Source organism: Protopterus annectens, chromosome 1.part0 (assembly GCF_019279795.1).
Source record: "Protopterus annectens isolate FY-2018-M chromosome 1.part0, PAN1.0, whole genome shotgun sequence".
Lineage (NCBI taxonomy): Eukaryota > Metazoa > Chordata > Ceratodontiformes > Protopteridae > Protopterus > Protopterus annectens.
Genome location: NC_056725.1, coordinates 691131666 through 691145911, shown reverse-complemented (window position 1 = coordinate 691145911; position 14246 = coordinate 691131666). Strand labels below are relative to the sequence as shown.

Sequence of the window (14246 nt, the reverse complement as noted above, 5' to 3'; positions counted from 1 at the left end):
CTCAAAGCCTGTCACAAGTGGGGTCTCACAGGGCTCAGTCCTGGGCTCACTCTTGTTCGGCATCTACTTTTCTGAAGTACAAGCAAACACAGGAGGGTTATGGCTGACAAAGTTTGCAGATGACTGCAAACTGGGCGCCATAGTCGAAAACACATCTGACACAGATATCCTTCAGAAGGGTCTCACAGAAACGGATAACTGGTGCCAGAGCCATGGCCTAAAGTTAAACGCCAAGAAATGCATAGTCATACCCTTCGGGAAAAACAAGGTTACCCCTAGCTACCATATAGGTGGCAATCCACTGAGCACAGAAGAAGTTATCAGGGATCTGGGGACTCAGGTTGACAGTAACCTTTCGTTTGACACTCACGTTGCTAAAGTAGTTAGGAAGACCTTGTACATTGCCCACCTGATCATGAAGGGATTCACATCTAGATCAAGGGAGGTCATCGTCCCCCTGTACTCATCACTCATCAGACCAATGATTGAGTACAATGCCCCATTCGGAATGTATCTGACCCGACACCTGCAGCAGCTGGAAAGGCCCCAAAAGCTCCTCACCAAAAGGATAAAGGGTCTCAAAAATATGTCTTATGCTGCCCGACTGAAAGAACTTCAGCTCTATTCAGTCACTTACCGCTTGCTCAGAGGTGACCTGTGCCTGACATACAAGGCCATGTCAAACCCAGATTTGATGAACATGCTTCACCTCAAAAAATCTAGATCCCTCAGAACTACAAGGGCGGGAGACTTAAACCTTGACACGGTTATTAATAGGACGTGCTGGAGGGACAGATTCATCACCCAAAGACTCCCTATGCTTTGGAACAAAATCCCGGTACATATGAGGCAGAGTACCTCGCTGGCCGTGTTCAAGAGAAATCTTGACCAATGGATGGGAGATCGCAGATATACCCCAGGGATTACCCCAGTGTCTCTGCTTGACAGAGGCACAGCAAAATAATGGGCATAGTTTTCTTCAAACTAAAGGGGTGGCGAAAGCCACAAAAACTCTGGGCTAGGCTTATAAATGCCCTTGGGCAGATAGCCTAGTATGAACCTATAAAACAGGCATTCATAATTACATAGGGAATTTAAGACGCAACTAAAACAGGCATTTAGGCTATCTTTTCAGTAAGTTCAAAAGGTGAAAACAGAGACTATCAAATTTCTACAGTACAGGTCAAAGTACACAGGTAATTTGAGATTCAACTAAAACTTAAAAGTTAACAAACAGGCTAATACACTCAAGTGTACTAGCCTTTGATAGCAATTTAGTCGAATAACAAACCATTTACTGTATTTTCTGTTGTTTGTTCAAAAAAAAACTAAAAAAAAAAAACAAAAAAAAAAAATTCTGTTTTCCTAACTTTCCTAGCTAGTTGTCCCAGAGACCAGATTTGCTGATCCCTGGGCTTTGTATTTGGTTCCTGTGTTCCTCCATTTTCTTGTGTGGCCAGAGGGAAGTTTCTTTACTCACCAGTGAGAGTGGGGAGTACTGAACTGCCTGTTTGTCCTCAGAGGAGTGGTTAGAGACAGCAACTAGTAATTCATAGGCCATTTTGGGTCATTTCTGTTTTTTTCCAGCCCCCTGCTATAAAGCGCGTTAGCGCGGAGTTGCCACAGGAGCACACAAGAGCAGCGGCGGTTAATCAAGGTTAAACTATTCGGGCTACCTAAAGTCCATTCTTCAAATTTTCCCTTAAAACAGCCTTCCTTGAACTGTATTACTGATCTGACCAGCGTATCCTATAACTAAAAAGTTCATCTCTACTTGATTCCCAAGTAGACTATTCTCTATCTGTAAAGCCTAGCACTTGCTCCTACAGTACTTTTCATCTTGATATAGCACTTTTACTATAGATAGTACCCCACCAGCCTAAAACCCCTTTCTCGATCACCCACATCCCCTGGAGTATTTTTTAAGTTTTTTTGTCTATCCCTTCTAGCATGTCGAGGGATCAGTTGCTAGTGTTCTCTCCTGCTCAGCTGGTGAACCTGGGAATATTGAGGCAATGTTACAATTGCCTCATGTACACAGACAACCCTCTCCTTCTCCCACAAAACACAAATACATGCGAGAGATGCAACTATACAGCCAAACTGGAGGCCGAGCTCTCTCAACATAAGACTGGCAAGACCAGACAGGAGGAGAAGGTTACCACACACACCACACACCCAGTCTCACATAGTACCATCACAACTTCAAATCATACACGTAAACACACAAAGACATACTCGGAGGCTCTGCTCAAAAATCTACCAAAACAGCAGAGGCCACCAAAGCAGACACCCAAACAACTACCACCTCAGGACACAACACATGCAACACATAGACCACACAGTCAGTGTGCCAAACAGTCACAGCCCTTAAGGCCAAACACAATGCCAGACACACTCGTCATTGGTGACTCCATAGTCAGACACACTGACGTTCCGCTCACCAGATTGAGTAAGGAGAAGGTCACAGTAAGCTGCCTGTCGGGCGCTAGAATCCGCCACATAACGCAAGCACTCAGGTCTCTCAACAGCAGGTACAAGTACGACTCAGTCATTGTCCACGCTGGTGTAAACGACCTGAGACATACCTCCTTGGACTACATGAAAAGAGACATTGAGGAGCTCTCTGATTATGTAGCCCAGGCAGGTATGACCCTGACCTTGATCAGTATCCTACCTTCACCAAGAATGATGCCACAATACAGAGATAAGATGATCAGCTTTAATAATTGGCTTAAACTCTGGTGTCATTCAAAGGGGATCCAATGTCTGTCTGCCTGGGATGACATGCTGGACAAGCCACGCTGCTTCGCAAGGGACGGCTTGCACCTGTCACCCTGGGCTTCCGGATATTGGCAAAGGCTCTTGCCACCCCTATAGTGCTTTTTTAGGCAAGGCTCAAATTCTAAACCTACCACCCTAGAACACAAAAAAGGAAAAAAACTAAGGGTAATGCTGCTCAATGCCAGAAGTCTCAACCTCAAGATGCACGCACTCGAGGCCCTTCTCAGTATGGAGAACATCGATGTCTGTGCTGTGACTGAAACCTGGTTCAAGGCTCCTGAGAGCACCCCAGCACTATCAGGTTTTACCTCATACCATGCGTTCCGGCCCCAAAATCCGGACAACACCAAGAAAGGAGGGGGGGTGTCCATATTCATCAAGGACACCCACACCTCAAGGTTGGTGGCAATGCACGATGCATCGGAGACCATCCAGGTGCAATTAACCATAGGCAAAACTGCTCTGCAATTTGTAGCATGTTACAGGCCACCCTCTCAAACTCAGGAAACTCACATAGCTTTCCTGAAAACACTGGAGGGGTTAAATGTATCTCCAAACACCATCATACTAGGTGACTTCAACTACAAGCCCAAACACTCTAGCCCAAAGGTTCCTGGAGTTCATAAACTCAAATGCCATGGAACAACTAGTCACCATCCCCACAAGAGGTGAAAACATACTCGACCTCATCATCACGAACATGGGATCACAATGTTCAACACCGGAAGTATACCCTCACTGGTGAGATCAGATCATAAACTAATCTCACTGGAGGAGCTCATCCCGCCCCCACCTGAGATAAAAAAGACCACAGTGAAGAACTTCTCAAAAGCCGACTTCACACTTCTAAAGACTAGTGTGGTCTCTTTTAAGGCCCCGAGCTGGCAGTAAACATTACTCAAGCCGCTGAATCACTTACAAATGCCTTCTACCAGCACCTACAGGACTGCATGGATCAGGCAATCCCAAACAAAACAAAGACTCTTTGTACCAAAGGCAAGTGTCCAGTCTGGTGGACCCCAGCCATAAACAAGCTCTACAACAAAAGGAGAAAGCTACTACAAGATAGAGCAAAATCCTTAAAAGGGAAGACACCTTTGATCATTATAAGTAAAAAACTAAGAGCTCTCATAAAATCATCCAAGGCAAATTTTGAGAGAAAAATCGCTAAGGACTCAAAAGACAATCATAAGGCCTTCTTTAGCTATGTTAGAAACCTGGGAGGAAACTCCCAGATATGCTCAGAATTAGTTCAAAATGATGTGAAAATTACTGAACCTACAGACATTGCCAATATACTGGCTGACAGGTTCAGTGCAAACTTCTCCCCCCCCAAAAGGAGAGATATCTATACCAGAGGATTGTAGCCCCCAAACATCTCTAACGCCCAGGTGAGAACTGCTCTCTCTAAGGCGAAAAACACAGCATCCATGGGACCGGATGGTGTCCCAGGCTGTGTGCTCCACGAACTCAATGAGGAATTAAACCCGCAGTTAGGACAGCTGTTTAATCTTAGCCTCACCTCAGGATACGTACCCAAGGAGTGGCGCACGGCAACTGTGGTCCCACTTCACAAAGGCGGTGCCTCCACCGACCCTGGAAATTACCGTCCCATCAGCTTGACAAGCCTGATCTGCAAAGCCATGGAGAAGATCATAATGGAACTCATAAATAAAGACATAGGGAACTTGCAGACTTTGGATCCAACCCAGTTTGGCTTTGTCAGAGGCAGATCATGCCTTTTAAACTTGGTCGACTTTTTCGAAACAGTCACCAAGGCCATTGATGAGGGAAAGGCAGTCCATACAGCCTACCTCGACCTGGCAAAGGCTTTCGACACAATACCCCACTCAGGTATCTTTGAAAAACTCATCAGCTTAAATGTAAACCCATACATCACAAGATGGGTTGCAAACTGGCTAAGTGACGGAACCCACAGGGTCAGAGTTGCTGGCGCCATGTCAGACTCAAAGCCTGTCACAAGTGGGGTCCCACAGGGCTCAGTCCTGGGCCCACTCTTGTTCGGCATCTACTTTTCTGAAGTACAAGCAAACACAGGAGGGTTATGGCTGACAAAGTTTGCAGATGACTGCAAACTGGGCGCCATAGTCGAAAACACATCTGACACAGATATCCTTCAGAAGGGTCTCACAGAAACGGATAACTGGTGCCAGAGCCATGGCCTAAAGTTAAACGCCAAGAAATGCATAGTCATACCCTTCGGGAAAAACAAGGTTACCCCTAGCTACCATATAGGTGGCAATCCACTGAGCACAGAAGAAGTTATCAGGGATCTGGGGACTCAGGTTGACAGTAACCTTTCGTTTGACACTCACGTTGCTAAAGTAGTTAGGAAGACCTTGTACATTGCCCACCTGATCATGAAGGGATTCACATCTAGATCAAGGGAGGTCATCGTCCCCCTGTACTCATCACTCATCAGACCAATGATTGAGTACAATGCCCCATTCGGAATGTATCTGACCCGACACCTGCAGCAGCTGGAAAGGCCCCAAAAGCTCCTCACCAAAAGGATAAAGGGTCTCAAAAATATGTCTTATGCTGCCCGACTGAAAGAACTTCAGCTCTATTCAGTCGCTTACCGCTTGCTCAGAGGTGACCTGTGCCTGACATACAAGGCCATGTCAAACCCAGATTTGATGAACATGCTTCACCTCAAAAAATCTAGATCCCTCAGAACTACAAGGGCGGGAGACTTAAACCTTGACACGGTTATTAATAGGACGTGCTGGAGGGACAGATTCATCACCCAAAGACTCCCTATGCTTTGGAACAAAATCCCGGTACATGTGAGGCAGAGTACCTCGCTGGCCGTGTTCAAGAGAAATCTTGACCAATGGATGGGAGATCGCAGATATACCCCAGGGATTACCCCAGTGTCTCTGCTTGACAGAGGCACAGCAAAATAATGGGCATAGTTTTCTTCAAACTAAAGGGGTGGCGAAAGCCACAAAAACTCTGGGCTAGGCTTATAAATGCCCTTGGGCAGATAGCCTAGTATGAACCTATAAAACAGGCATTCATAATTACATAGGGAATTTAAGACGCAACTAAAACAGGCATTTAGGCTATCTTTTCAGTAAGTTCAAAAGGTGAAAACAGAGATTTCTTCAGTACAGGTATATAAAATGTGAGACAGAAATAATTAAGTAGTTTAAAAGCAAAAGATAGAGTTACTAGAAAATTTTAGTTTGAAGTTGAGAGAGTCAATTTCTTAGGTAGAGATGAAAAATAAAATGGAGAAATAGAGTTGGGAGACAGTGCAAAGGATGCAGGAGAAGGTAGGAGGTACGTGATCAGCTAGGGTTATTGGAAGAGCAAAGCCAGTGATTGGTTAGAAAATGTTTCAGTTGAGTTTTAAATAGTGTGATAGAAGTTTGGGCTAAGAGGTCTGTAGGAAGTTGATTCCAAATTTTACCAACTGAATTGGAAAATATAGTCACCTGCTGTATTCTTTGATAGAGAAGTTTGAATCAGTATTTTATTGGAAGAGCGTAGGGTTTTTAGGTTGTTATAGGGTTTTATCAGGGTGGAGAGCATTGGTATCTTTTCTGGGTGGTGAAGGGCTTTATGGGCAGTTGTAAGCTGATAGTATTGAATTAGGTGAGGTAACTCCAGCCACCCTAGGTTAAGGAGGTTCAGGCAGTGATGTGTTTTATATGGAGAGGCAGTGGCAAATTTGGCAATGTTGTTATAGGCTGTTGTAAGCCTATTGATGTTATGTTTAGAAAGATTAGTATATATGGGGGATGCATATAGTAGAGTAGAGATAAGATATGTTCTGGCTTTGGTAGTTCTTGCTTCAGGAGTTAAGAAAGATTTGATTCTGTAGAGAGAACCTAATTTTTTGTTAGTTGCTTTTATGATAGAGTTGATATGAAAATCAAATTTTAGTAGGTTGTCGATAGCAACTCCTAGAAGTTTGGTTGTTTGGTCGGGAGAGATAAGGGTGCTATTGTTAGAAGTAAGTGTGAAACTAATAGGGGGAGACAGGTGTGTGGGTGAGAAGAGGAGACGTTTAGTTTTCTTAGGATTTAAGAGAAGGCAGTGATTGGAGAACCATTGTTCTATGGTGGTAAAAGTTTTTTGAGTAAGTGAGTGGAGGTCAGCTTGGGTTGTGGCAGAGCAGATGATGGTGGTGTCATCGGCGTACTGAATGCAAGTAGTTAGTGGGGTGGCTAGATACAGGTCGTTAATAAAGATGGAAAATAAAAGAGGACCTAAGATGGAGCCCTGAGGTACTCCTAAAGTGGTAGGGAGAAGTTCGGAAAGATTGTTGTTCCATAAAACAGCTTGTTTCTGATTCTGAAGATAGGAAGTAAGCCAGCTTAAAGCAAGATTATTGAGAGAGAGAGATTTTAAACAATGTAGGAGGAGTTGGTGATTCACCATGTCAAAGGCTTTTGACAGGTCTACAAAGAATGCAGACGAAAGAAGATTGTTATTCCGGTTTATATTAATGGAGTCTATGAAGGATAATAAGGCTGTTGTGGTGCTATGGTAGGGACGAAAGCCATGTTGGCAAGTAGCTAGAAGGTTATTAGACAGGAGGTGATTTAAAAGCTGTTTGTGGATGCATTTCTCCATTATTTTAGCAATAGGAGATAGCAGTGCTATAGGGCGGTAGTTCGAGTACTCAAATGAATCGCCCCCTTTGAAGAGAGGGATGATGTGGGAGATTTTCCAAAGTGAGGGTATAGTACTTTCTTTTATGGTTCTGTTGATTAGAATAGAGATAGGGTAGGCAATAGCTTTAGCACCTAGCTGGAGATATTCCGCTGGCAATTTGTCAGCTGAGGGGGTTGAGGGTTTGAGTTTCTGAAGTAAATTAAGAATATAGGAAGTAGGTATGGGTTTAAGTTGAAATAGAGGTGGAGTGCAGTTAGTATTACCTAGCAAAGAGGGGTCAGGGCTTTGTTGGTTGGCCAGTTTAAGTATGGTTGAAGTAAAGAAGTTATTGAATGCATTAGCTGTTTGAAGGGGAGAGTCAGGGCAGGAGCCTAGTGGGTTGGGGGTTTCAACCTTGCCGGAGGATAGTAGTGAGTTAACTGATTTCCAAAATTTTTGTGGTTGGCGGTGGGAGGATTGCTGTAGCTTGGTGTAATAGTTCCTTTTATCTTGTTGATAGCAAGCTTAGTCTTGTTCCTTTTTTGTTTGAAGCTAAGGTGATCAAAAGAGTCTTTCGTGGTTCTCCATTTAGTCCAAGCTTTATTCTTACTAAGGATAAGTTGTTTGGTGTTGGTTGTTAGCCATTGAGCTGTCTTAGATTTCATTCGTATAGAACGGATGGGGGCATGATGATCGAGAATAGTAAGAAAGGTATTATTAAAGTGGTTAACAGCTTCATCTATTGGGAGAGTTTTTAGAGGTGACCAGTTAATCAAGCTGAGTTCGTTTTGAAACTGCTAAAGGTTAAAATGTTTTTTGCTGCAAGATGAGCGAATTAGGGGAGGTGTTGTTAGATGAGTTTTGTGCCTAGTGATGTATGTGAGAGAGTGGTCGCTAAGGTCGTCTGGGAGGGTACCTGTTGAATACATTTGTTGGGGACTATTAGTCAAGATCCAGTCGAGAATGGTTTCTTTGTTATTGTTTTTATTTGTTCTAGTTGTGGAGTTAATGGTTTGATGGAATCCGTGCAGGTTAATAATGGTAGACGGATTACTTTGTTTGCACATGTTCCAATCAATATTAAAGTCGCCTAGTAGTATTGTTTCTTGAAGGAGATTAATTGAAAACCAGTTTAGTAGGTCTAACAAATAATCAGAAATGAAGGGGTGCCACTCGGGAATCATGACACCCTCTTCATTTGGACCCCAAAACTCAGTAAAAAACAAGTAATTTGGTATGGTTGGGAGATATGACCAAGACTAACAGCTCTAGACTTTTCTAAACAATTCTTAGAGGATGTAAATCTCTCTTGAGGCAGGCATAGTCAAAATTTTGTCTCAGGTTATGAACTTAGTTGAGCATTCCATTTGTTATATCAGTTGAAAGTTTAGCAATGCTGATTTCCATTATTCAGCTATTGAGACTGGATGTATTGCCAAAACATGGGCACTTTTCACACTAAAATATTTGTTAAAGAATTTATATTAGTAAGAGACCACATCACTTTACAATGGTTGTTTAAAGATTGCAACCTGAAAGTGTTCTAGTGGGATTGGATCATCTGGAACCTTAACATCAAGATCCATCATCATCCTGAATGCAGTCAGTTAAATGTGAATGAGCTGTCTAAAGTTTAGTTGTGTGTATGTTAAGACCCAGTGTTAAATGTGAAGCTTTCCTCTCCAGGCCTCCACTAAAAAGTGACTTTTCACAGTTAGATTTTCTCAGTAAACAAAGCTAAATCAATTAGTAAAATAATAATAAAGCCCATCTGGTGGGAATAGCACAGATTGTGATGTTTTTTTTTTTTTGTGGGGGGGGGGGGTCAATTGACATGGGTCTATATCAGAACATTGAAGTTTCGGAACTTCGAATGTTCTAATATCGACCCCTAGAAACTGAAAACTGATAACATCGAAAATTCAGAGCAGCTAATTTTTTTCCTAGGGAAAAAAATTGCTGTTCCAAAACACAAACACACCAAACAAACAGCAATCTACACATATACCTAAAATCTTACATCTGACCCTACGCTAAACTGTACATACACCACTATCTACCCACTTACTTTAACCCAAACCCTAACCCCAAGGTCCGTCACTATCGCACACACACCTCACCCTAACCCTAACTCACCTACCCCACCCTAACCCTCACGTCCACACATTTGCACACTTACCTGACCCGCGCCCTAACTCACCTAACCTGCCCTGCCCTAACCCTCATGTCCACACAATCACACACTTACCTGAACCCGTACCTTTCCACCACAGTGCTGAAAATAGCGAAGCGACAGGAACGGCCAACCGAAATCTTTCCCTAGGAAATAATTAGGTTTTCTGAAACTTCGCTATTTTCAGCTTTCGCTTATTAGGGGTCGATATTAGAACATTCGAAGTTCAATGTTCTAATATAGACCCATTGACACAGTGACTAAGCCAGGCAAGCACACTACTAACTGCAGAAGAGGGTGTCTCAGAGAGTCTGATACACTCAGTCAATCTATCTCCATGACAATAGACAATAGTTTAACTTGATAACATTACTACTTTCCCTTGATGAAGTATATTCTCCATCCTATAGATTTAAAGGAGGACTATCTGGAATCTCCATAATAAAGACAAGACAGAATTGAGAAGAGAAAAGGTGAGTGCCTGAGGATGGAAGTTCTGAAGTGGAAGAGAAGTCCCTAATTAAGAGTTATGAAATGTGGAAGACCTTCCACTGAGAGTTGATACTGTCTACACATTGAGAAACTACAGAACATTGTTTTACTGCACATGCAGAGAGAGAGGAGGAGGGAGAGGGCTGTTCACCTCAATACTTTGTAGAACAAATACTGATTAATGTACTGTTTAGCTGTTTTTATCTATGAACTAAAGACTGAAGCCAAGCTTTTATTTCACTTCCTTGTGACTGTGTTGTTTTCCAAACTGTATTTTAAGTTGGCTGAATGAAGCACATTTTTTTTGTTTTGTTTTGTTCCAAAAAATGTAGTTAGGCCTGCTAAGCCCAAGCCTCATATTTAAAGACTGAATTATTGAGTTAATTCTTGTAGAAATGCTACAGTGGTTTTAAACTGCTGTGTGCCTATACTGAACAATCTTACCCTTAATTCAAGTACTGTTAATACTATAAACAATGGTATTAACACTTACTTTGTTTATGTTCCTAGTGAAATGCAATAGCAAGAAACCACTTAGTTTGGAATCAGACATCATCATTCAAACTGTAAAGTGAAGAAATATAGATTCTACAGCTAAAAATGGTTGGTGTTTTATATATATATATATATATATATATATATATATATATATATATATATATATATATAATTCAAGGAGAAAAGTGGTAAATCCAGACTAGTTTTCCATCGTTTCTTGACTGTGCTGCAGTTTCTTTCTAAGGAACATTGTACAGTAAACTGTCACATGTATTGGAAAGCTTTATACATCTCAGAACTCAAGCAAACTGAGTAACCCCTGACTAACCCTTAATAGGGTTTGTCAGGAAGAAGTAATACAGTGCTTGAATACATCACAGAATGTTTGAAATTTCAGTCTGAAACAGGCTTGAAACCAAACTTTCAGTATTCAGCTTCCTGCTATGGATCATCTTTAGGCACAGGGGAACAGCTAGGTGAGCTGCATTCATTTACTTTTTTATAGTGGTCCTACTCTAGAAAGTTGCCAGAAACATTCAGATAAACTCTGGCAAGATAACAAACTCATCTCAGAGCTTTGAGAGGTCATTGTTGGTATATATTTATAAATTGATTTCTTTATAATAAATACTATAAAGCTGTCAAGATTACACAGCTTTCCAAAGTATCAGTATTGTGCCTGCACTCATTCAAAATCTTTAATACATTCTGCATTAGTCAGAGCAGGAAAACTAGGACTTGAAGAAGAGAAGAAAAATAATATGGAGTCGAATTGTCATGAACCCATTGATAACATTGTTTATTAAAATGTTTGTCTAATTTAACTTTCTGATGGGCTGTCAGTTTCTACAGTTAACTTTGTTTTTTATCAGTCTTTCCAAATTATCTAATGGCACAATGGCCTACAGCAGGGGTCTGCAACCTGCGGCTCTTCCACCCCTGTGCAGTGGCTTCCTGTAAAAATAATGGCCACTTTACCGCACAAAACACACACACACACACACACACACACGCACACACACACACACACACACACACACACACACACACACACACACACACACACAGAGTGATCAAGCGATGGACTTTAAATATTGTTATAAAATTAGAAAATTGCTAGAATAACACGATTTCTGTTGCCATGCATTCTATACACACTGAGAGCGATTGAGTGATACCCTGGCAGCAGCAACATCTTCTGAAAGGTTTCCATACTTCTCAAAGTCTTACCACAAGAAATCTGGACAGAGCCACAAATAAAGGGGAATAAAAATAGGGATGGACTTTAAAAATTACTCTTCTAAACTTAGAAACTTGCAAGAATAGCATGATTTCTATTGACATGCATTTTCCATGCACGCGCGCACACACGCACATAGAGTTACCTCTCAACTGTGTAGATTTTTGCAGACTGTCCTGACTTTTGCCTCGTATTTTTGGTCTGTTTCTCATAAAATTGTGGTTTTCTGGCAAATCTTTGAGGGCTGAAGTTAGAAAAAATAGACAGACATTTGAGTTTCAGACTTCATACCCTTCAGAAATTCATGCTAATGCAAAGTCTGTATTTTATCAACTTTCTAAGTTTGTACGAGCAATATTTAAAAAGTGTCCCTATTTCTGGCCTTTGTGCCCCATTATTTATGGCTTTATCCAGATTTCCTGTTCTAAGAGGTTGAGAGATATGACACATGCACACACACACACAGAGCGATCGAGCAATCGCAACAAAGGAACAAAAATTGGAACGGATTTTAAATATTGCTCTTATAAACTTAGTTTTTATTTAGTATAATAACTGTATATAAATCTAGATAAGCTGTGTTATCTTCATTTTATGGGTCAAATAGCTTTTGCGGCTCCCGACGAATTTTATTTGGTGGGAGAGGGCCCAAAAATGGCTCTTTTGATAGTGAAGGTTGCAGACCCCTGGCCTAGAGCTTATCTTAAGTCTGCAGTATTAACATGAAGGCTATGTGAAGTTACCTGATACTTATGTGAGGTGAAATGCCATATGCCAAGAATGTTTTCAGAAGACTCCCCATGCAGATGGTCTGATGTAAAAAACTTAGAGCATGCATTGATTTTCTACATATCTGTTAGGTTGTTTGGAGATTTTGGTATTTTGCACGGACTAGACTTACCTCTTCTGCCAGGAATTCCTCCAGGTTGAACATTTCATTGAACTGTCTATCCCCAGAGAAATGATAGAGCCTGGCAGAAGTTTAAATATTCCTTTGTTTCTCTTTATGTCTTCTGTGTTTTGTAAGTACAAATCCCAAGTGTTGAAGTTTGTTTGATGACAAGATGTACAATTGTTTGGGTAATTCATTTATTTATTTTGAATACTGAAATCAACACTATGTCATCATTGTATTGACCAATTGCATGGGAAACAATCAGTGATGATCATATGACCTATTCCTCGTTCACTTTGTATGTACCTACATTTTAGGCATACCACATCATTTTTTGCTTTGGCTTTTACATTACATTTATACATTATGTGTGTGTTTTTAAACTTGTTGAAGATTGGTATTACCTGACTATGATATGAAGAGATTTAAATATTTCTGCAACAATTCCCTTGATTCTTTAGGTAAAGCAGTTACAGGAAAATGCTGCCCAACTCAAAACAGTTTATGCTGGAGAGAATGCTGACTCAATCTCAGTGATGGAGAAGGATGTGTTGCAGGCATGGAAAGACCTTCTCACTGCCTGTGAGGACTGTCGTATAAAGATAACAGTAACAACAGACAAACTTAGATTCCTCAACATGGTGCGAGACCTCATCTCCTGGATGGATGGTGTCATTTGTCAGATTGGAACAGGAGAAAAGCCCAGGTATGATGTCTTACATCAGCAAAGTAAGCAGCAGCTTTCTTCTCATTGTGTTGTTAAATTAAATGAAACCCTTGGTATTATATAGTATTCTTACCACAGGTACTATTTGGATTTTGCATTCTTTCACAGCGGTCAAACTGATGACAGATACTGTTGTGTTTCTAGTATAAATTTCATGCCTTTCTAAGTAATACATGTATGTAGTATCAACAAGATCTGGCACAACAGGCATAATTTCTGCAATAGTTATTTTGATGTTAGACATATAAAGTAAAAAAAAGTTAACATTATTGCTGTTGCATAAAACTACAGCATAAATGATGCTAAAATGTACTGCTAGTCATGGTAGTATTGGAAGTAGTATTTACATGGCTAAATATGTCTTTTCTTTTAAAGATAAATGGCTGTATTTTTGAGATAGGGAGACTTACACCTCATGTATCCCACGTCATGGGGCTTTCCCACTATGTCCTGCTTTATATTTTTTTAATTTGTTAACCAAATAATTCAACCATTTTATGAAATTTTTTAGGGGCCTTGGGCGCATTGATTGGTTAAGTGAATTTCTCTGAGTCCCACGGTAGGGAAATAGAAGCTGAGGGAATCAAACCCTGTACACTTCATTAAAGGAAGCAGGTCATAATGGATCAAAGCCTTAACCCTTTAGCTGTAGGGACCTAGTGCCCACTTTATGGCTAAGCACTTTTCTTCAATCTCAGAATATTTGGCTTTGGTTTGTCAGTTTCCAACTCAACAACTTGGGTGCTTTTCAAACCTAACATTAGGAGGATTATGGCTCCCAGGCCCAATTGGGATGCATAAATGTAAC

The 14246-nt window shown here is 41.1% G+C and overlaps 1 protein-coding gene across 1 annotated transcript in view; it reads left to right on the top strand.

Annotated features, from left to right (window-relative positions):
• LOC122794071 (spectrin beta chain, non-erythrocytic 4-like) overlaps positions 1-14246 on the top strand; it is a 1992331-nt gene that overhangs the window by 990746 nt on the left and 987339 nt on the right. Inside the window, exon 9 of the mRNA XM_044062212.1 lies at positions 13173-13417. Within this exon, the coding sequence (XP_043918147.1) occupies positions 13173-13417 (245 nt within the window). The remainder of the gene's footprint in view (positions 1-13172; positions 13418-14246) is intronic.